General features: G+C 41.4%; 2 protein-coding genes across 8 annotated transcripts in view; one reads left to right on the top strand and one right to left on the bottom strand.

The window, feature by feature from the left end:
• The window catches only part of arl6ip6 (ADP-ribosylation factor-like 6 interacting protein 6), a 34,418-nt gene extending 23,447 nt beyond the window's left edge, over nt 1-10,971 (bottom strand). For both annotated transcript variants that reach the window (XM_059647279.1, XM_048533684.2), the window contains exons 1-3: nt 10,530-10,971; nt 10,376-10,429; nt 10,150-10,282 (exon numbers count right to left, since the gene is read on the bottom strand). In XM_059647279.1, the coding sequence (XP_059503262.1) occupies nt 10,150-10,282; nt 10,376-10,429; nt 10,530-10,836 (494 nt within the window). In that variant the 5' untranslated portion in view covers nt 10,837-10,971. The remainder of the gene's footprint in view (nt 1-10,149; nt 10,283-10,375; nt 10,430-10,529) is intronic.
• Nucleotides 10,972-11,398: 427 nt separating this feature from the next.
• The window catches only part of prpf40a (PRP40 pre-mRNA processing factor 40 homolog A), a 56,097-nt gene continuing 45,399 nt past the window's right edge, over nt 11,399-22,096 (top strand). For 3 of the 6 annotated variants that reach the window (XM_048534460.2, XM_048534457.2, XM_048534456.2), the window contains exons 1-5: nt 11,399-11,503; nt 18,087-18,164; nt 18,256-18,396; nt 18,520-18,603; nt 21,304-21,340. In XM_048534460.2, the coding sequence (XP_048390417.1) occupies nt 11,501-11,503; nt 18,087-18,164; nt 18,256-18,396; nt 18,520-18,603; nt 21,304-21,340 (343 nt within the window). In that variant the 5' untranslated portion in view covers nt 11,399-11,500. Of the gene's footprint in view, nt 11,504-17,801; nt 17,870-18,086; nt 18,165-18,255; nt 18,397-18,519; nt 18,604-21,303; nt 21,341-22,096 lie in introns of all 6 variants that reach the window. The other 3 variants (XM_048534463.2, XM_048534462.2, XM_048534459.2) reach the window with 2 other exon arrangements.

Here is a 22,096-nt window from a genome sequence, read left to right as displayed (position 1 = left end):
ACGTGATTTGATTCAGCAATAGCAGAATGAGGTCACATAAATAGGCATGCAGCTTTCATTGCTTGCCTTCATTTTATAGATCTAGAATGGGTGTAACAAATGGTTTTGCAACCTTGAGCACTTGAGAAGGATTCGCCAGAGCAAGGTCTTGGTCATAGAGTAAGATTAACCTCAGTCATCAGCTGACACCAAATGAGGGAAAGGGAGAACAGGAGGAAACAAACCTGTGCTGTCTTCATTGTTAAAAAGAGTACTCATGCTTCAATATATGTTCAGCATGCACACTGACAACCTACAAATTTCTGAGAGGCACTGTTTGAGAGACAGCCAAAGTATTCTCAACAGATAGTTACTAAATTGTGTGTGCTCCGCATTAGTAGCCACATGCCTAAACTTCTATGTCAATGGCTCATTTCTGGGTTGCAGTGATATGTGGCATGTTGCATACTGCAACATGAGTGCATACAGGACATAATAAATGCCCTGTACAGAAGGCCCAATGAATTCTGACCTTCAATTGATGCTGAAATCCAGGCCAGAGGAATGTTAGGCTTTAGGGCTATCTCACAGTCCTATCAAGTGAACTGACTGCACATGTTTTCATGGGTCCTTTCATTTCCAAGTCAGAAGCAGTTTCACTTCCTTGAGCTTTCAAAATTGTAAGGACCACCAATATGTAAATTGTGTCCTCACTTCTCAGGAGCCACCACGAAGAATGCATCTTAAGGAATTCGCAGCTGCCCAGATTTTGAGGCCTGCCTCACAATGGATAAGAAAGGCTATGCCCTTAGAATCTGGGGTTTGCATCATTCTCCCCCTGAAGCCCTTCAGAGATACACTGCAACACTATATTCTGTTCAACAAATACAAACATTGAGCACACAATCCAATTGCTCAAAACACACCTCAATGCCTTGACTGGCTTGGCAGAACGGACATGTGCCATTGACAGTGTCAGGGATTGTTGTCTGCTGTGTCTTGCATAATATGGCACTGCAAATGAAAAAACTGCCAATCAAGAACACAGCAGCTATGAAACACCTCTGATGAGAACAGTCAAGAGAAGTACGAGGTGGTCACATATCTTGTTGCAGCCCTTGTAGTTCCTGATGGCTCTGGCAACTATTTAGTGTTCAATCATTTTGACAATTCACGAAAATGGAATGCACTGCTCCACTCCCTGCCCCAAAATACCAGATTTGCCTTGATACTCAAGTCAAAGCAGGCTTCATGAGCACGCTGTCTGCTCGTTACTACATTGTCAGGGTCATAGTTCAACTAGCAGTGCACCAATCTTGCACTTAGCAGAGACCTCAGCTAATCCACTTGACAAGGTATTTTAAAGGACAGGCCAGCAGATGGTGCATGTGCCGTCATGTCATATTTCCTAGTGTACGCCCTGCTTTGTATTCTCATTAGCATCCAATAAAGACTGACTTCTAATACATGGGAACATTGTTGCCCTCACAGCTGAGATGTCACTCAGTTTGTTTTTAGCAGTAAGGAATGCCAAACATGACGTGTGACAGTACAATTTCAACAAATGCACAATGCACATAGTAGCAATGATGTCAATAAACAAGGTATACTGTAATATCAACACACGTATCCCATAAGCGTCTCAACACCCATGCCACCATTGTGCCTTCAGCGCACAAATTGTCTTTAATGGCCAGTAGACCATTTTGTGACCAAGATCAACAGGTGATGAGACCGGTTGCTGAGTGCCATTTCCTACTGTGTGATTACACATGGAATAATAATTTGAAATACAAGGTTTCAACTTCATTACAGTTCAGCCCAACCTGTTTTTCAGGAGTAAATTGCAACATGAACAAATAATTGATTTAAGTAACATCTTCCCATATCTCAGAACCTCATTTTCTCCATATGGCAATCCAAATGAATTGTTATTGTTAATAATTTCCACTTACAGATCAGATTATATAAATTTCAAGTGGAATAGAACAATATCACTTCATCCAAGGCCGCACTGATGTGTTACTTAGCATGGTGACGAAACGTCTGTATGATAAGCAAGACATCTAGATATAAACTGTCCTACTGGGAACACCTAGCATGGGTTCAAGAAGGGCAGGTCATATTTAACTAATTTGGTGAAATTCTTTGAAGACCTTACTTGCATGGTGGACAATGGGGAACCTGTGGATGTGGTGTATCTGGATTTTCAGAACGCATTTGACACAGCGCCACACCAAAGGTTGCTACATAAGATAAAGTTGCATGGTATTACAGGTGATGTATTGACATGGATAGAGGATTGGTTGACCAGTAGAAAGCAAAGAGTAGGGGTAAATGGGTGTTTTTCTGGTTGGCAGTCAGTGGCTAGTGGTGTGCCTCAGGGATCAGTGTTGGGACCTCAATTGTTTACAATTTACATAGATGATTTGGAGTTGGGGACTAAGTGTGGTGTGTCAAAATTTGCAGATGACACTAAGGTGAGTGGTAGAGCAAAGTGTGCAGAAGATACTGAAAGTCTGCAAAGGTATATGGATAGTCTAAGTGAGTGGGCAAAGGTCTGGCAGTTGGAGTACAATATTGATAAGTGTGAGGTCATCCATTTTGGTAGGAATAACAGGAAAATTGACTGTTTCAAATGGTTAAAAAATTGCAGCACGCTGCTATGCAGAGGGACTTGGGTGTCCTTGTGCATGAATTGCTGAAGGTGGGATTGCAGGTGCAGCAGGTAATTAAAAAGGCAAATGGAATTTTGTCTGCCATTGCTTGAGGGATGGAGTTTAAAAACAGGGAGGCTATGCTGCAGCTGTATAGGGTCTTGGTGAGGCCACACCTGGAGTAGTGTGCGCAGTTTTGGTCTCCTTACGTGAGAAGGGATATACTAGCACTGGAGGGGATGCAGAGGAGATTCACTCCATTGATTCCTGAGTTGGGAGGGTTCAATCATAAGGAGAGACTCATTAGACTGGGATTATACTCATTGGAATTAACAATGAGGGGAGATCTTATAGAAACATAAGATTATGAAGGGAATAGATAAGGCGTAGGCAGGGAGGTTGTTTCTGCAAGCAGATGAAATTAGGACAAGAAGGCATCCAAGGTATTGGAGTAGATCTGTAGCTCTGTTTGTGGGTGTTGAGGTTGGTTGGCTCACCGAGCTGGTTTGTTGGTCCGCAAACATTTCGTTACAGTGCTTGGTAACCTCCTCAGTGCAGCCTCTGATGCAGCATTGGTGTGTTTTCCTGCCTGGTTTTTAAACTCTGGGGTCCCTTACGATGGACTGCCTCTCTTCTGGGTTTCTTCCACAGTGGAATGTATATGGGGTCAAGTTCAACGTGCTTATTAATAGCCTGCTTTGTTGAGTGCCATGCTTCCAGGAATTCTCGTGCTTGTCTCTGCCTAGCCTGTCCCAGTCAAAGTTGTGATTCTCCTTGTCCATGTGGGTTGAGTGAGTATTGGTGTGTCTTTGTGTAGCCAGTTGGTGTTCATGTACGCTTGTTGTTAATTTCCTTCCTGTTTGTCCGATGTAGTGTCTGATCCATTCTCCCAACGGGACACCCATGGGAGCACCAATCTCCGGACTCCTAGCAGAAGCAGTGATGCAAGGCTGGAAAGGACTGCCCTTCCGCCAGTCTAACCTAAACTGTGGATACGCTACAAAGACAACACCTTTGCCATCATTGAACGGACTAAATTAGAGGAGACACACAAACTCATTAACAACACCCTCACTGGAATAAATTTCATCAGAGAGAAGAGCAAACAACTCCCATTCCTGGACGTCATGGTTGAGTGCAAGATGAATGGGGAACTGCAAAGGAACACCAAAAAGCCACACACAGGCTAGGTATTGAATTTCAATAGTAACCATCCCAGCACACACAAATGAAGCTGCGTACAAACACTATTTAAAAGGGCACAACACACTGTAGCAACATGGAACTACAACAAGGGGAGGAGGAATACCTCTTCCAAGTGTTCAAGGCTAATTGATATCCAAAGAACTGGGTCAGGAGATATCTACAGGCACAGAATCAGAAAGATTCTACACACCCCGACACTCATCACACTACCCTACATCAGAAACACGTCAGAACTCACCACAAGACTTCTACAACCGCTGGGCGTCAGAGTGGCACACAAACCCACATCAACCCTATGACAAGTGCACAACTGAACAAAAACCCACTCCCTGCCATGGACAGGACCAATTTCATCTCCAAGGCCACCTGTGGAGACAGTGGTAAACACTACATCGGACAAACAGGAAGGAAACTAACAACAAGAGTACATGAACACCAACTGCTACCAAAAGACACGACCAGTACTCACTCATCTCAATCCACATGGTTGAGATTCTCCTTGTCTTCGACTGGGGCAACACCAAGATCCTGGGACAGGCTAGGCAGAGACAAGCATGAGGATTCCTGGAAGTACGGCACTCAACGAAGCAGGCTATTAATAAGCACATTGAACTCGACCCCATATACACTCCGCTATAGAAGAAACCCTGAAGAGAGGCAATCCATCGTAAGGGACCCCAGAGTTTAAAAACCAGGCAGGAAAACACACCGATGCTGCAGAGGCTGCACTGAGGAGGTTACCAAGCATGGTAACGAAATGTCTGCAGACCAACAAACCAGCTCGGCGAGCCAGCCAACCTCAACTAGACGGCATCGCCTCAAAATAAAAGGGAAGCATATGTAGGACTGAGGTCAGGAGGAACTTCTTCACCCAAAGGGTTGTGAATCTGTCAAATTCCCCACCCAGTGAAGCAGTTGAAGCAACCTCACTAAATGTTTTTAAGATAAAGCTAGATAAATTTTTGAACAGTAAAAGAATTAAGGGTTATGATGAGTGGGCGAGTAAGTGGAGCTGAATCTCAAAAAGATCAGCCATGATCTTATCAAAGGGTGGGGCAGGCTCGAGGGGCCAGATGAAATTGGTCCTGTCCATGGCAGCGAGTGGGTCTTTGTTCAGGTGTGCACTTGTCGTAGGGTTGATGTGGGTTTGTGTGCCACTCTGATGCCCAGCGGTTGTACAAGTCTTGTGGTGAGTTCTGACATGTTTCTGATGTAGGGTAGTGTGATGAGTGTCGGGGTGTGTAGAATCTTTCTGATTCTGTGCCTGTAGGCATCTCCTGACCCAGTTCTTTAGATATCAATTAGCCTTGAACACTTGGCCCCTTCTTATAACCAGCCAGCCAGCTCAGCAAGCAAGTCAACAACCTGGCCTAACCAATGTTGATATTCCTCTAGAAAACAAATTAAGAACTAAATAATTAACAAAAAAAAGAGATGCCAGGCCAAGCATGATGTGGCAGCTGGAGAGCTCCACTGTATTTCAATGACCACTTCTGGTGTTGGTTTCTTGAGAAGTATACGATGGGGGCGGGGGTAGTTTCCTGGATGCTGTGTTTCAGGAGGCAGTCACACCTCTCACACCCCTTAGATGAACTAAGACTAACAAATTTGGTAGGTGCCAGGGACAGTAGGATGTGACTATGAGCATGGTAGGTTGAAGAATACAGGATGTAGCGTCGAAGGAGCCTCGCCCTTGGGCTTGGTCTGACAGGTTTGAGATTCGTGCTCCCTCTATGGATGAGAGTGAAGGCTGTAGGAAGGATTACCAAACTGACCGAAGCACCGTGATATAGGGAGTCATTCAAGAGGCGACAGAAATGAAAAATATAGTTGCAATTGGGCATAGCATCGTCAGGAGAATAGGCACTGTTCTACGGCCAGGATCAAGAGTCCCAAATGAATGTAGGCAATTAAGGAGAAGGTGCTCTGGAAGCAGAAAATTCTGAAGGAGGATACAACACCTAGACCAGATGGACTGGTTAAATGGTTATATATGATGTAAACCGTAGTTCTAAAGGAGTTAGTAGTGATTATAAAAGCAATGGTGTGGATCTCAAGGAATCACTGCCGTCAGAGAAGGTCCCACAGGAGTGAAACACAGCTAATGTAACACCTTTACGTAAGGGTGTGCGTGTGGTGGAAGAGACAGACGACAGAAAACCATGGACCAGTTAGCCTGACCTTGGTCATCAGAAAGATTTGACAGTCCATTACTAATGATGAGATTACACAGTACTTGGAAGTGCATTGTAAAATAGGGCTGAGTCAGCATAGCTTCAAAGGGAGGTCATGCTTGACAAATCTGTTACAATTCTTTGGAGCAGAGGTTGATGGGTGATCTTCTACAGGTTTATAAGATCATGAGGGGCATGGATAGGGTGAATTGCAGAAGTTTTTTCTTGGGGGTCGGGGGGGGTGGAGGGAGTTCAAAACTAGTAGGCATAGGTTTAAGATGAAGAGAAAAAAATTTAGAAGAAACCTGAGGGGCAACTTTTCACGCACAGGGTGGCGCAAGCATGGAATGAGCTGCCGGGGTGGTGGTGGAGGCAGGTACATATACAAAGTTTAAAAGGCATCCTAATGGTATATGAATAGATTTCGGTTTCGAGATATGGGGCAAATGGGACTAGATCAGTTTAGAATATCTGTTTGGCACAGATTGGACCAAAGGGTTTCTTTTGATGCTGAAAACCTGAGATAACCAGCACGTTAGATGAAAGAAACCACTAAATACGATCTATTTGGATTTCCAGAGGGCCTTTGACAAGGTGCAACACAGGAAGCTGCTAAATAAGCTACGAGCCAATGGTGTTAAGGCAAGATACTGGCAGGAGGTGGAGAGAAGAGGTCTTCTCAGGATGACAGCCAGCAACTAATGGTATTCCAGTGGTACCACAACTATTCACGTTATGCATTCTTGATCTGGATGAAGGAACTGGGGCCATTGTTGCTAAGTTTGCTGATGGCACAAAGCTAGGTGGAGGAGCAGGGAGCCTGAAGGAGTTGGACAGTCTAGGAGAGTGGGCAAAGTGACAGATGGAATACATTGTGGGAAAGTGTCACTTTGGTAGGAATAGCAGAGCAGACCGTTTTGCAAACAGGAAAGGTTTTTGAAATCTGAAGCACAAAGGGACTTGGGAATTTTATTCAGGATTCTCAAAACTAAGAGACAGTAGGAACTGCAGATGATGGAGAATCTAAGATAACAAGGTGCAGAGCTGGATGAACACAACTGAGCATCAGAGGAGCAGGAAAGCTGACATTTCAGTCCCAGACCCTTCTTCAGAAAATCTTCTTCAGAAATAGGCCCAAAATGTCAGCTTTCCTGCTCTGCTGATGCTGCACGGCCTGCTGTGTTCATCCAGCTCTGCACCTTGTTATCTCAAAACTAACATGCAGGTTCAGTTGGCAGTTAGAAGACAAATGCTATGTTGACCTTCATTTCAAAAGGGTTAAGAATAGAATAGCAAAAACATGCTGCTCAGGCTGTTTTGGAATATTTAGCAGTTTGGACCCCACATCTAAGGGGTGGATGAGCTGGCATTACAAATGATCCAGAGATCCCAGGGTGGTTGAGGACTTTGGGTCTGTAATCAATGGAGTTTAAAAAGCTAAGAGTAGGATCTGATTGAAACTTGCAGAATAATGAGGGCTCTGGATAGAGTGGGCATGGAGAAGATGGTTCTACTACTAGGAGAGACTAGTACTACAACTAGAGATTAGATGATAACCTCAGAATGAAGGGACTAAAAGGAGAAGGAATTTCTTCAACCAGAGGGTGGTTAATGTGGAAGTCATTGCCAGAGAGGGCCATGGAGGCCAAGTCATTGAGTGTCTAAGACAGATAGATAGGTTCTTGATTAGCAAGGGCATGAAAGATTAAGAAAGGAAGGCAAGAGAATGGTGTTGAGAAACATATCAAACATGATTGAACGGTGGAACAGACTGTATGGTCCAAATGGCCTAATTCTGTTCCTACATCTTATGGCCTTGAAGAGGCATAGCAAACCAATGCAGAAGAGATTTACTTATACAACAGATTTGCAAAGCTTTTCATTGGAAAATAAAGTTGGAGGAGATCTGATCGAGGCAAAACAGATATTTTGATCAGGATTATCTAATTTAATTGATTGACAAGTTAAGATCATCATAGAGTCTCTACGGTGTGGAAATAGGCTGTTCGGCCCAAAGAGTCCACACCAATCTTCTGATAGGCATCACATACAGACCCATTCCCCACCCAATATTTCTCATGGCTAACACATCTAACCTTCATATCCCTGGCCACTGTGGGGCAATTTAGCATGGTCAATCCACCTAACTTGTGCATTTTTGGATTATGGGAGGAAACCAGAGAACCGAGAAGAAAAAAATCAACACAGGAGAGAATGTGCAAACTCCACTCAGTTGCCCGAGGCTGGAATCGAACCCGGGTCCCTGACAGAAATATTAAAGAACACCAAAATAACAAACTTGGGCCAGGACAGGTGAGGGTAATAGTTTGTCTTTTTTAAAAAATACAAGCAAAGGCAAGTGGATATTTGTCTGTAGAATGCCCTTTCATACAAGATCCTGGAAGCACAACCTACCAGTGCTATTTAGGTCATATTTCCGATGAAAATGAGAGTAAGTTTGTCTTTCCAGGTGAAGCTTGTTTTTGGCTCAAGTGCAGGGCAGTGTGTGCCCTAGACACACAAAACAGTAACTTCACTTGTTATTCAACCATTTTAATTTTGGAGCTGCACACATGAACTGGAGCAAAGCAATTCTTATGAGATTTCTGGCAACAGCAAGTGGAAACCAAAAAAAAAAAAATGTCTGTGCTGTCTAAACTGCAGATTTGTAAAAAAATTCTGAGATGCCCCTGACATTTCAGGATTTAAGAAATTATTTCACTCGTGTAATATTGCTCTCTCCATTGGTATCCACCACATCTCTACTTAAATTAATGCTCTGAACCTATGACATGTTCTGCATATTACTACTGCATTGTATTCATTCATTTTAAACTGTAGTGAGGTTGATTCCTTTGCTTTAGCATCACGATCATTATTTTGTTTTAAAACAGAGCTGGTACCATCCTTACTTTATTTAAAAAACATAATTGGATGTACCCCATGCCAGAAATTGAGTAATCAAGATGAACATAAGTTTAAAAAGTTTAAATATTAACTAAATCAGATACACATTCAGCATATTAATTTTCTCTCAGAAAGCACTCATCACATTTTCTGATCTGTTCAAGTAATAGATTCAAATATATATGTAGATAGGAGGAAGAGCCATATTGGACTGAAACATTCGCTTTTTCTTTTCACAGATGCTCCCACACCCACTGGGTTTCTCCAAGGCATTTTTATTTCAAGTTTCCAACATCTGCAGCATTTTGGTTTTATTTGAGGAGCAAATTATTTTTTCCAGAGTTACCAATCAGGATACTAGCACTTGCAAATCAAATTAATATTTGACAGATTTCTTGCATCAATCATGGATCCTCATGTAGATAAGCACTGACATGGTTTACCCACAGTGCCACATTTCAAACATCCAACATTGTGAACTGCACTTCAGAAAAAAAGACTTAAAAATATTAAATATTACAAGTTATTGCAACAAACAGAAGCAAGCTTAGCTACAGAAATAAAAGGAATCAAAGGAAGTCATTCAGGAAATCCAAGATAGTTGGTCCCAGACAACTGTTCAAAGACAGGAGGAGGAGGGGGAGGAGGGGGAGGACGGGGAGGACAATAAAGTTTGGCATGTACAGCTATCCTTGGGGTCAGAATAAGTCAAGAACACAAAGATTTGTACACATAGACAAGAACTTTCAAGTCAACATTTTGGGGGAAAGTAGCCAATTGCATGCAATAAGGGTGATGTCTCAATTTGAGAGAGGATTCAACTTTGCAAATGAAAGTCCATGGGTAACTTGCAAGTAGGGGATTCAGCCCGGAAATGGTGAATTGAGGAGTGTGAAGTAAGTTGGGAATGGAACAAGACAAGGCCGAGCGTAGCCGTCTAAGACACAGCAATATATAGCCTTGATATAAACTGAGACAATGAAAAGCCGAGTTCAGGATCAAACATGATATCAACCTAGTTCAGTAAACACACGTGTACAGGAGACAAACAAACACTTAGGTCAGAGAGGGTGGGAAAACTGCAAAATTACCAGGGTTTTCAGATTACCAAGTACGTTCTGACTCTATTTATCCTCAACTGTCTCATGTGCATATTATTTACATCTGGGACATTTTACCCTTAAGAAAATATAAAGCTCCATTTGATATCAGAAACCAGAATTTACCTAAATCGAGCAGGTGACAAGGGTGTCGGTGGAAACATTCCGGGTTCGAATGAATCAAAATACGTCAATGTCCATGAGAAACTGCAACATGAGAAACCAGCCGTCAAAGCCAAAATCAACGCACTCCAAAGGCCTGAAAAAAAGAAAGTTGTTAAAAAGTGACAAGAAAAAGGGGGAGGGGCTAGTACATTTAAACCAAAGTGCCAACTTCAAAAGGATACGTTACCTAAAATACCGGTTTTAACACCATCCTCACTGTTTTCTCTATCCCAGCGCAAATCTGCAATCGTAATTCAGGTTATTTTAAACCAAAGTTCAAAGTTCAATGCTTAACAAAGTTTTAAAGCTTCCTCAAGAAATCAACTGATGAACATCAGTACCTTTGAGGATTAAGTACATAACCGCTAGAAGAAAGGCAATGAACGATATCACGATGATACAACACAGCATTGAGCACAGCCGGGCCGGCCACTTCTTACTCCGGCAGTCACTATAGGCAGTCGGCACCAGTGCCCGGTTTGGCCTCGTCCTGTGACTCGGTAGGACCACGGCCTCCTTCGCGGAATCTGTCTGTGAACGAACGCCAGGCGAATCGACGTCCGATTCACAGACTATCAGCTCCCCACCGTCTGGCCACAGGCCTTCGGGCAGAGCGGACATCCCGCTCCGCTTCAAGTACCGCGGCATCGAGCAGTAACTACTACCGCCGAAAACTACCAGTACAGAGCCACGGCTCCGTCTCCCACAGAAAGAGAACCACCACCTGAAACCTGCTTCCCGCCTCTCTCTCCAACTCTCTGTCGAACCAACCGAAAGCGTGAAAAGAGCCCACCCCCGGCCGCCTGCTTTATCCAATCAAAAGAAGAGTGTGGGGAGGGCGGGACTGGCGTTCCGCTTTGCGGCACATGATTGGTGATAATGCCGACACCGGGTGAAGGGCGGGACGAACGTCCTTTCCTCGTAGTCTACAGGTGAAAAGTGCTGTCACTCAAAGCGAGGGGCGTGGAACATATTTCCAGCACTTGATTGGTTACTTGTCCATCATTCTGCGGGAAGAGGCGGGGTGAACTGTTACATTGTCTGGCGAACAGCGCTGTCACTCGGAACGAAGGGGCGGGTCTGGATTATAGTCGTCACTTCGTTGGTTGATAACACGGTGAAGCAGCTCGAGAGGCGGGGTTAGACAGTTCTCTGCGTCTGATAGGTGAATAGCGCTGTCAATCAGTAGTGCGCGTCGGGGACGCAGATCCTGTCACCTTTGACCTTTGCCCCATTGCAGGGCTGAGCCAGTCGAATCGTGCGCCGCTGTTACTGCGGGTCGTGAGGGCCGCGCTAGAGCGGAGCCGAGAACATGGTGAGTGGGGGAACTGCAATGAACAGAGTCGCCCCTTTACTGGAGCCGAGTCCGCGATGAGGGAGAGGTTCGCCTCATCCGAGCCCTGCTCCATGAGAGGCCCGAGTGGCAGCTGCTGCCCCCGCCGGCGACCGGGCTTTCTGTCCGTGACTGGGCCGCACAGCGACCTCTGCAAGATGGGCGCGTGTTGTGAGAGGCGGCTGGATGATGGCCTGATGGTTAGCGGGCGGGGCGTTTTGCAGGCCGCGGGGGAGCCTCACCGATCGCTCGCTGTGTCCATTCCTCTTGGCGGAAAGGGGTAGCGCGGCGCTTCCGAGTTTAAAAAAACATCAAAGCGGTTCCGTGTAATTATGAATGAATGGACGAATCGGCTGGGAGGGTGAAAATCGCAGTTGGTTTACGTTGATCAGGGTTACATTTTTGTGCGGAAATTCAAAATCTGTTCCCAGCCGTTCGTCGTGCAATAAATGAAAATACACAGTTTAACAACATGGCGTACCCGGCCCTTCCCTCAAAATGAGTAAAAAGCCAGGTGATATTAGAATAATGAAAAAGGAAACTCTACTGGTCTGTTCTATCCCGATTGCTCAATGGTAAATTCACATTAAATATATTGTAAAAGTAATTTGTTCTGATTTGTTGAAAGTGCAGAAATAAACCTACTGTCAAGATGAAATGAATGAAAAGTCGAATATGGTTTTATTGGATTTGCTGATGCAAAATAATTTTCAGGCATACTTCATCTTATATTCTGTTGTACTGAACAAACATGATTGGGGCATACATTTGCATAAAACATAATATTGTACATAAATGTGCAGGTAGATACATTACATAGGCCTGAAAAATGAATGTTTATGATTATCTGTTGCCAGTCCACTTACTTTGCCTGAGCATAGACATCAACTTTTTCAGCTGCCTGGACTCAGCACTTTGGAATTATCTCCACAGGTCTTTGCTTTTTCACCTTTTCAGTGCCTTGAAGACTTCATAGAATCCCTGCAGTGTGGAAGCAGACCATGTGCTCCTGAGATGCTGCTTGGCCTGCTGTGTTCATCCAGCCTCACATTTTATTATCCTTCTCAGACTCAACCCTTTACCCCATCCCTGTAAGGCGAGGTGATGGCCTAGTGGTATTATCACTGGACTGTTAATCCAGAAACCCAGATAATGTTCTGGAGACCTGGGTTCAAATCCCACCATGGCAAATGGTGGAATTTGAATTCAATAATATCTGGAATTAAGAGTCTAATGATGACCATGAATCTATTTTCACTTGTTGGAAAAAGCCATCTGGTTCACCGATGTCCTTTTGGGAAGGAAACTTGCATCCTTACCAGGTCTGTCCCTACATGTGTCTCCAGACTCTCAGCAGTTTAGTTGACACTTAACTGCCCTCTGTGCAATTTTAGATGGGCAATTAATGCTGCCTGGTCAGAGATGCCCCCATCCCTTGTATGAACTTTTTAAAAAAAGATGCATTTCCAATGGCTAATCCATCGCAGTGTTGAAGCAGACCCCCATTTGGCCCACCAAGTCCACACTAACCTGCTGAAGAACATCCCACTCAGACCCACCCCTTTACCCCATCCCTGTACATCCTTGGCCGCTGTGGGTAATTTAGCATGGCCGATCCACCTAACCTGCAAATCTTTGGACTTGGGAGAAAATCGGAGCATTCGGGGCAACCGATACAGACACACAAAGAATGTGTGCAAACTCCACACACAGTTGTTGCCTGAGGGTGGAATTGGTCTCTGGTCTGTGAGGCAGTAGTGCTACCCACTGTGAATCACTTTGCCACTCTTGCTTTCAAAACCCAACTGTTTAATCTCTTGTCCTCATATCTTCCTCTGGCTTGATGTTCATTTTTATCTGAGCCTGCTGTGTGTTCTTAAGATTGCTTGTAATGTCCCACGTGCTACATAAAGGCAAGATGCCATAATGTTCATACCTCAGCATATTGGATAGTTATATTAATCAGCCCAATGAAACAACCAGAACTGTTAAGATATTGTCCAATATTTTGCTGCAGTGCACGGTCAATATTTCTTTTAAGTATATAAATGCAAGGCAGGCTGTGCAAATATGAAGCTCCTGAGTGCATTTATGCACTGTCTGTTTCAAGGGTACACAGAGCAGGAAGGCCATTTAGTGAACCATCCAATCAGAATAGATCTGAAATTTTCTCATTGCAACATGCAGTTCATTCTTAAATAATAATATTGTTTTTGATTTCTTGGTACAGTGGTGGAGATGATTCAACATGTTATAACAGGAAGTTATCCACATTAATGAATGACCTAAATTAATGCTTTGGGAACCCATTAGCTAGTTTGTAATTACTCAGTGACTTCTTCGTAGTAACTGTCAAAGCCCCAAAAATCTTCTGATTCTCTGCATTCGTTATTGGACACATCAAATGAATGTAAACACTTCAGTGGAAATGTTTGAAGAACAGCAATGTCGTGGCCAGCATTCATTTCTTCAACAACATCACTACAAATCTGATTGCTGTAATTTTACTGTTAATTTGACCTTGCTATGGGAAAAATGGCAGCCATATTTTTCTATATTAAAACGTGATTACATTTCTTGTTATTAATCGGCTATAAAGCACTTTGGGATGTCTTGAAGAGCAGACGGTAGCACTGTTAGCCTCAGATTTGTGCCTGCATTTCAGCACTTGCTGCATATCCCATTATAGCCTTATTAAATAGAAATCCATATCCAGTGCTCAGCTCTAATTGTTATAACAGCCAAAAATCTTTGAGGAGAGTTTCAAATTTTGTCGTCTTTGTGTAAAACCTGTCTAACGTAGCCTAAAATAGCCAAATGCCCCTGCTGCTTGGGATGGAGAATTCCAAGGATTCATAATCCTCTGGTACAGGATAAAAAATAATCCTCATCTCTGTCTTATGGGAATGAACTTACTTAGAAATCCTGACCTCCAGCTATATATTGCTCAAGAGGGGAAAACATCTTTTCAAAATCTACCCTTCAGTATAGAGTCCCTTTAGAATCTTAAATGTTTTAACGAAATCACTTATCCAGATCGCCAGCAGTTATATGCCCAAAGTAAGGACATGGGTCCTCTTGTCCATCAATCAGAAAACGTTAGGCAAGCCCTATAAGTAATTCGAAAGGCAAATGGAATATTAATGCTTCTTGCGAGGGAGTTGTGTGAAAGCAGGGAAGTCTTAATACAACAGTGCTGGTCTATGGTGAGTCCAAACTTGGAGAGCAGCAATAGTTTTGATTTCTTGCATTGGGTGTAGATATTTTCTAAACAACCTGTTTAGGGATGTTGTTACACACTTGGCGACCAGGTGAGACTTGAACCTGGGCCTCCTGGCTTAGAGATAAGGGCACTACATCTCTGCCATAAGATCCCTCTTGAAGGAGTATGTACCGACAGTGGAGGCAGTTCAGAAGTGACTTGCTAAGTTGATTTCTCGTATTGGGGCTTCCTTTATAACGAAAGACTGACCGATAACTTACTTGCCTTGCATTCCAGCCTCCTCCAGAAGGCCCATTCTGTATTAATACTTGCAATTACAGTATTTGGATTCTTAAATTGCTGCTCCTCCACAGTCCCTAGTTTATCAACTTGCAGAAAATATTCAGACTTGTTTTTCTTGGATCCACAGTTACCTTGCAATAGGTAACAATGCGTAACATTTTCATCGTTTTACCAGCTGTTTGACCACTGACCTGGCTTGGTTCTTCTATTGTTGGTTTCTCCTGACAGGCCTTTTTGCTGTCTCTCCCAACTTGTGCGGTTTGGAAACATTTAGATAAGTACAAATAATTTTATAACACTTTGGAAATTCAGTAATGTTGTTTGTTTTTTTTTAGCCTGTCCAGAGTTGAATATCAGTTGTATAAATATTTTACGACTTCTCCCCATTTATTTGCGTGAGGACATGTACCCAGGCTTTCTCTTGAATGTTTGGAGTTTGTAGTCCTTGTCTTCGTTTTGATAATCACTGCAATGCTTTTTAACTTTCACTATCTTCAACTGTTATTTTTGACACTGGTTCAGCTCACTGTCAGTATTTAACCTTTGGTCAGCTTGGGTCTAGTACTTCCGTTATGATTTGGCTTTAATCAGTGTTAATACATGCAATGTTTGATTTTCTTGGGTGTTTTCTTTTCAGGATATCTTCACTTATTCTTACCTATATAATTAATTTGTTCACTTTGTTTAATTTTCTCTTAATGATGCCCCAACCTTTCCTGAAGTTTTGGAGAATTTAGTTAGGTCTTGTGGGTTCCATGTCTTTTTATTTCTTGAGTGAAGTCCCAACAAAATCAGTAATCTTCAGTTTTCTCCCCCTATGTATTTGGATTTGCATTTCAGATCTGGTTATCCTCTCAAGATCCTAGTACATTGGTGGATGCTGCCAATTCCCAGTATATGGGCCTTTTTCACTGGACCCAATTTATAGTAGTTTTAGTAAATCTGGAATGTTAATTTTGGAGTCTCTGCTGAGTGGATGAGACAGATGAACTGGGGTTGAGGATTATGCATACTTTGCAATTGTTACCGAAGCAAGTTGGTAGGCTTCCAAGCACACAAGTCTTGACAAGACAATTTCTCATTGTTTTGTAATCCCAATGTTTGAAGCACTTGCCAAGCAGAGTAAGGAAATGACTTATTTTGGTTAATTGAACTGTGTAATTAGAAAATGATCAATTTTAGAATAATGAGATAACAAGGTGTAGAGCTGGATGAACATAGCATGTCAAGCAGGAAAGCTGACGTTTTGGTCCTAAGCCCTTCTGAAGAAGGATCTAGCCCCAAAACGTCAGAATTCCTGCTGCCCTGATGCTGCTTGACCTGCTTTGTTCATTCAGCTCTGCACCTTGTTATCTCAGATTCTCCAGCATCTGCAGTTCCTACTATCTCTGAAACAATTTTAGAATAATGTTTTGATTGTTAGTGAGAGTTAAATGGAAATTGGTCACAGTTTCTCATACCTTCATTTTAGTGCTGATGCATCACAAAGCAAGGCAGTTCTTCTAATCTAACATACTGACATAAATTACAATGTTGCACAAGTTTGGAAAGTTCAAACCTTTAGTCTGATGAGCATTTGTTTACTGATAGAAGGATTTTTAAATGTAACAGATATATTCACTCTCCACCTTCTAATTGTCAGTTATAGTTTAGTGTTTTGCAGAAAATCAGCAAACATTATTAAAGTTTTCTGAGTATGCTATTTAATTTGACCATTGATAGTTGGTTAACTTAAATCATTGATACCAATTAAAAGTCTGTTGTACTTACGCATTTTCATTTATAGCGTTTATTATTTTATGCAAATCAGAATATAGTACTTTGCAAAACAAACGTGTATGGTTTATTAATACCTAGAATACAGAAAAATATGCCAAAGTACATCATACGGGCATAACGTGAAATAAAAGCACCCCAAAGAAGAAAAGATTAGAAGGGGTGACCAAAATCTTTGGGACTTAAAAGACTATCCTAAAGGGTGCTTCATTCCAGAAGGCTGGTTCATGATGGGAAGAACTGGAGTCAACCTTGTATGCTTCGTAATTTATTTAGAGTTGCATTTACCTCCTAATCAAACAACCAAAGTTTTATTTTGTCTGTTTATAGGGGAATTAAGTGACTGTCCACCAACTTCAAACATTAAACATGGTTAATATACAATTAACAAAGGAGGCGATGCAGAGTACACGATGAGCGATTGCAAGGTTTAAGATTTTCTGAATTTTGGTGTTTTCCACTTCGTTGTACTGTTGTTGGTGGACTACCCTGTGATCACATAATGGACAAGATCTTCAGTGGTTTGATTTTTCAGAGGACTCATTTAGGTCTCCTAACATTTAAACAGATGTTCGATGAAACATTGCACCACATCTGAATTTGATTCTCCTACAAACAAGTTTTGAATCAAGAGTGAAACAGTTGACTCATTATCTGTGTATGATTGCCGGGCTCCTCAGCTTCATTTGTGTGCTTGTTATTCTTTAATAGTCTAAGTCGCAGACTCGGTAATAGGACTTTAGTATGACGTCAAAAGCAAAATACTGAGAGTGCTGGAAATCTGAAATAGAAACATAAAATGCTGGAAATCTGAAATAGAAACAGAAAATGCTTGAAATACTCAGATCAGGTAGCATTTGTGGCAAGATAAACAGTTAATGTTGAATCATATTGAACACAGACTTTGCAAAACATCATATTTGGATTGTTTTACATTGTTTCAGCAGATGGATGCTTTGAAAGTGTCTTTTGTGATTCTGTTTTATACCCAAAACACAGGTTGACTGCAGTCCTCATTGAGCCAGTCATTAGGCTACCATTTTGGAATACAGTGGACATGTTGCACAGTAAGCTAACTGCAGACTGATTCCAAGTTAAAATGCTCATTATTGTTAACGTGATGGCAATGTACCTATGGATCCAAACTGTGATTAATGGACATAATGCAGTGATTTTTATTTTAATTGCTGACATAATATGTAACTTGTGGATTAAAACTCATGCTATGTTGATTTTATATGTGATATAAATGTGCATAATTGGTCTTGTTCTGTTTTATATTAGTCAACATCAGATACATCAAATGGACCAGGACAACCAGCATCTTTTGGAAATGCCCCTCCCATGATTCCACCACCATTTGTAAGTAATGATGCAAGGTGGTGTTAGCTGCAGGTCTTTTTTTGCCTTTTGTAATATTATTGATGAAATATATCAATGCCATTTTCTTAAGATGGGACCGCCTGGTATGCCTCCACCGTTTCCACCTATGGGCATGCCACCCATTGGCCAGAGACCACCAAATATACCACCTTTGCCACCAGGTATGATGCCACCAATGATTCCTCCAATGGCTGGACCACCAATGGGACAGGTAACTTATAGCATAATGAATCACCCTATGGTATGTTATTGTTGGTCTACAAATTCAGTCATTCTTTTGGATCAAGGCATAAATATAAATCTTTCTTTCTTCTACCCATTTTATATTTTGAAGATGCCTGGAATGATGCCTCCCATGATGACAGGAATGATGATGTCTCGTATGCCAACTGCTCCCATACAAGCAAGTGCACCTCCGGTAAAACATCTTTATTTTTGTGGTAATAAAAACAGAGAATGCTGGAAATGCTCAGCATCTGTGCAGAGAAAAGCAAGACTTAATGTTTCAGGTTGATGATCTTTCGTTTATTTCAGATTTCCAGCACTGTAGTATTTTGCTTTTTTATTTTTGCAGTGTTTGTTGATATCCTTTGTAAATATCTAACAAAATGAGAATGGTTATTACTAGTCTCCATTGAATTACTGTCGCTTTCTTAGTTGTTTATCTTTTGAAGAACTCTAAAGCTACTCGTTAAAGTATTCTATGGAATTGTCACCAACTATAGTATGGCCGTAGATTCATCTGACTCTTTGCAAATGTTCTTTTGCAGAAACAGTACATCGTCAGGGTACGTTTTAAGTGAGTTCGAAAAGATTTGGAACCATTGTTGGCAGTAGGGATGCTTTGTGGCATTGTGCAAATGCTCTGATCAAAAGCTTCCCGCTAATAGCATTTCAATATTCATACACCTATTATTTCAAGCTCTGCAGTTGAGTCCTCTAGAAATAGCGAATTCTGAAAATGACTATACAGAAATTTGTGTTCACTTCCAATAAGTGAGCCTCCTTTTGCATGGTTTGTGTACCATATGCAGCATAAACTGCATCTTTTCTCTTATTTTACATGTGGCATAATTTTGTTTTGAGAGCTAATAATTAGAATAAATAAATTGTATGAATTGAGCATTTGTTTTTTTTAAAGTTTCCATTACAGCTTAGGAAGCAAAACTCTACAAAATATTCTTGCTAGTTCTTGATAAGTGACTGATGACTTGTGGAAGATATTACCAACAACTCTTTAGATGACCTATTGTTTCCTTTATTTCACCAGCAAAAACAAGCAAAGTCTTGATGGTACCTAGCCAATATGTGTATACAGTTTTGTACAGTCCTCCCTTAAAATATTTATTTAACAACATTTGTTTTATTTTTCAACTGTAATCTCTAGAAATCCAAAGCATCTGTTTGACAATGGTCTGTTTTGTTTGATGTGGCCTGCTACTGTGAGCAAGCATCCTGTGCAAATATATTTCTATACCTGCATCAGGGAACTCTCCTCTTCACTTTGTTTAGCATATTTCCTCTCTCCTCTTCCCGGCTGAAAGTTTCTTTCCTCCCATTCCAACACAGGATATTTTCCCCACCATTCTTCCTCTCCCAAACCTCTTCCTCCTCCCATGCCTCTATTTCCAAAAAGCAAGATCTTTCTATTTTGTAATACCTGATTTATTCAGTCTGTATGAAACTAGAGTACAGCTTCCAACAGTGCACTGCATAAAAACAAATCAAATTCCTCCTCTGGTGTTGGTCACTTTTTTCTTGCTCCCCTTCCTTGTAGCTCAATGCATTCATTCTCTTTTTTTTATTTTGCATTTACCTTTGGGTATTTCTCTTCCATAGTACATTTCCTCCCTTATACCTGTTTCCTTTTGGCATTGTGTTTAATGGAGTATTCTATAATACACATTTTCTTTGGAATTGTAAAGTTGTCATATAGTTGCAGCAAATGTGTAATTGAAATTTAGAGGAAAAAGAAAGTATAACTAGTTGGGTACTGCAAAAAATCATGCTCGGGCCTCAAATGTTTAAAATCCATATCAGCAGCTTAAACTGACTAAATGCAATGTATCCAACTTTGACGTAAAGCTAATGGCAAAATAAGCTGTAAGGGCACAAAGAGGCTGCAAAGAGAAATAGATTGGTTAAATGAGTGACTAAGACAATAACATGTGGGACCATGAATTTCTCCACACTTGAATGAAAAAAAAGAAAAAGTTCCTATTTTTAACGGTGAGATCTGGGAAATAACAATATGAAGTGGGATCTGATTCTCCTGGCATGTCAATTATTGTGCAGGTACAGCAAGTATTTGACAAAGCAGATGGTGTGTAATGGATGTTAACAGGTGTTAACATAAGACCTGGTGCACGACAGTGGAAAAAAAATTCTGACTGCAATTGTAATAGATCCTTGAAGACACCGCAACTGATATTACTGTGTGCAGTTTTGGTTTCCTTCTTTGAGAAGGGATACACTTGCCTTGGGAGAAGAATGTGATAAGAGTTCTCTTGAGGTTTTCTAATCAGCCTGTCATAGATGTTATTACACACCTTTGGAGTAGGTGGGACTTGAACCCACCTAGTTCTGAGGTAGCGACGCTACCATCACTCCACAAGAGGCCTCTGAAAGTTCACTAAACCGATTTCATGGGTAAGGGGATTGTCTGATCAGAAGAGATTGAATAAACTAGGTGAATACTCCCCAGAATTTAAGAGGAGGATTGATCTGATTAAAGCACATGCAATTCTTCACAGATTTGATAGGAGAGATGCTGGGAGGATGTTTCCCATTGACTGACAAGTCTCTAGAACTAGGAGTGAGCCCCAGAATAAGGGAACAGCAATCTTGGACTGAGATGAGGTGGAATTTCTTCTCTCCAAGCGTTGTGAATCTTTTGAATTCTCTGCTTCCAGAGGGCTGTGTAGGCTCGGTCAGCGGATATCTTCAAGACCAAGATTGATAGGTTTTTGGATTCTTAAGGATAAGAGGATAGTACAGATAGCTGGAGTTATATTCGATCAGCTGTGACCTTTTGACTGGCGGAGCAGGTTCAAAGGACTGGATGGCCTACTTTTGCTCCTATTTCTTATGCTCATAATTCCTTTTTTTCCTTCAACAGCCAGGAGTTAGCACCACGGTGACAGAAGTAACATCAGGCAAGTGTACTTATTTTAATATTTTCTTTTTTTTAATAATGAGCGAAAAAAGTTATGTTAAAAGATGGCATTTCATTTCTGTAATGTTAGGTAGCTCCATGTTGTCATATTAACATTTACACAGATTTAAATAGAAGCGCAGCAAACTTTGTTTTAACTGGCACTCTTGATAAAGTGGCAAACATCGTATACCTGAAATAACAGAAGTTTACTGTAGTATCGTGATCTTTGATGTCCGAGTAGTCAGTTGAGTGTGTGCACTGAAAGGCTTTCTGCTGGTAAGTTTTATTTAAGGCAAAGTTGCATTATTATTTAAGTGATCTGTGCTTGAGATATGGTATAACAGTGACATGTATTACTTAGTGTGGTTTTGCATTTATTATGTGGACCCCTTGATCAGCTGGCACATTCCTGGACCCATGGGTATCGGTTAATAAAAGGTTTTCTGTACATCAATGATATTCTCAGGGTAAATGTTCCCTATTTTCCTGGATAAAATAGATTTTGTGAAAGACATTTATAATAAACCATTTATCAGAGAATTTTTGCTTTTAATGATGCAAATGCTCCCGATCTTCATAGAAATTTTTAAGAACTTAAAAATAAAACAAAGTACTGTTGCCTTTTTTTGTTAAGGAACTTGAATTATATTCTAGTTGAGAACAGTTTATAACAGCATTGGAAAACAAACACTGCTGTGATATCCTTCAGTACACAAGATACTAAATGGAAGAGAATTGAGACAATATTATCAAA

Source organism: Stegostoma tigrinum, chromosome 7 (genome assembly GCF_030684315.1).
Source record: "Stegostoma tigrinum isolate sSteTig4 chromosome 7, sSteTig4.hap1, whole genome shotgun sequence".
Taxonomy (NCBI): domain Eukaryota; kingdom Metazoa; phylum Chordata; class Chondrichthyes; order Orectolobiformes; family Stegostomatidae; genus Stegostoma; species Stegostoma tigrinum.
This window is presented reverse-complemented; position numbering and strand designations above follow the sequence as displayed.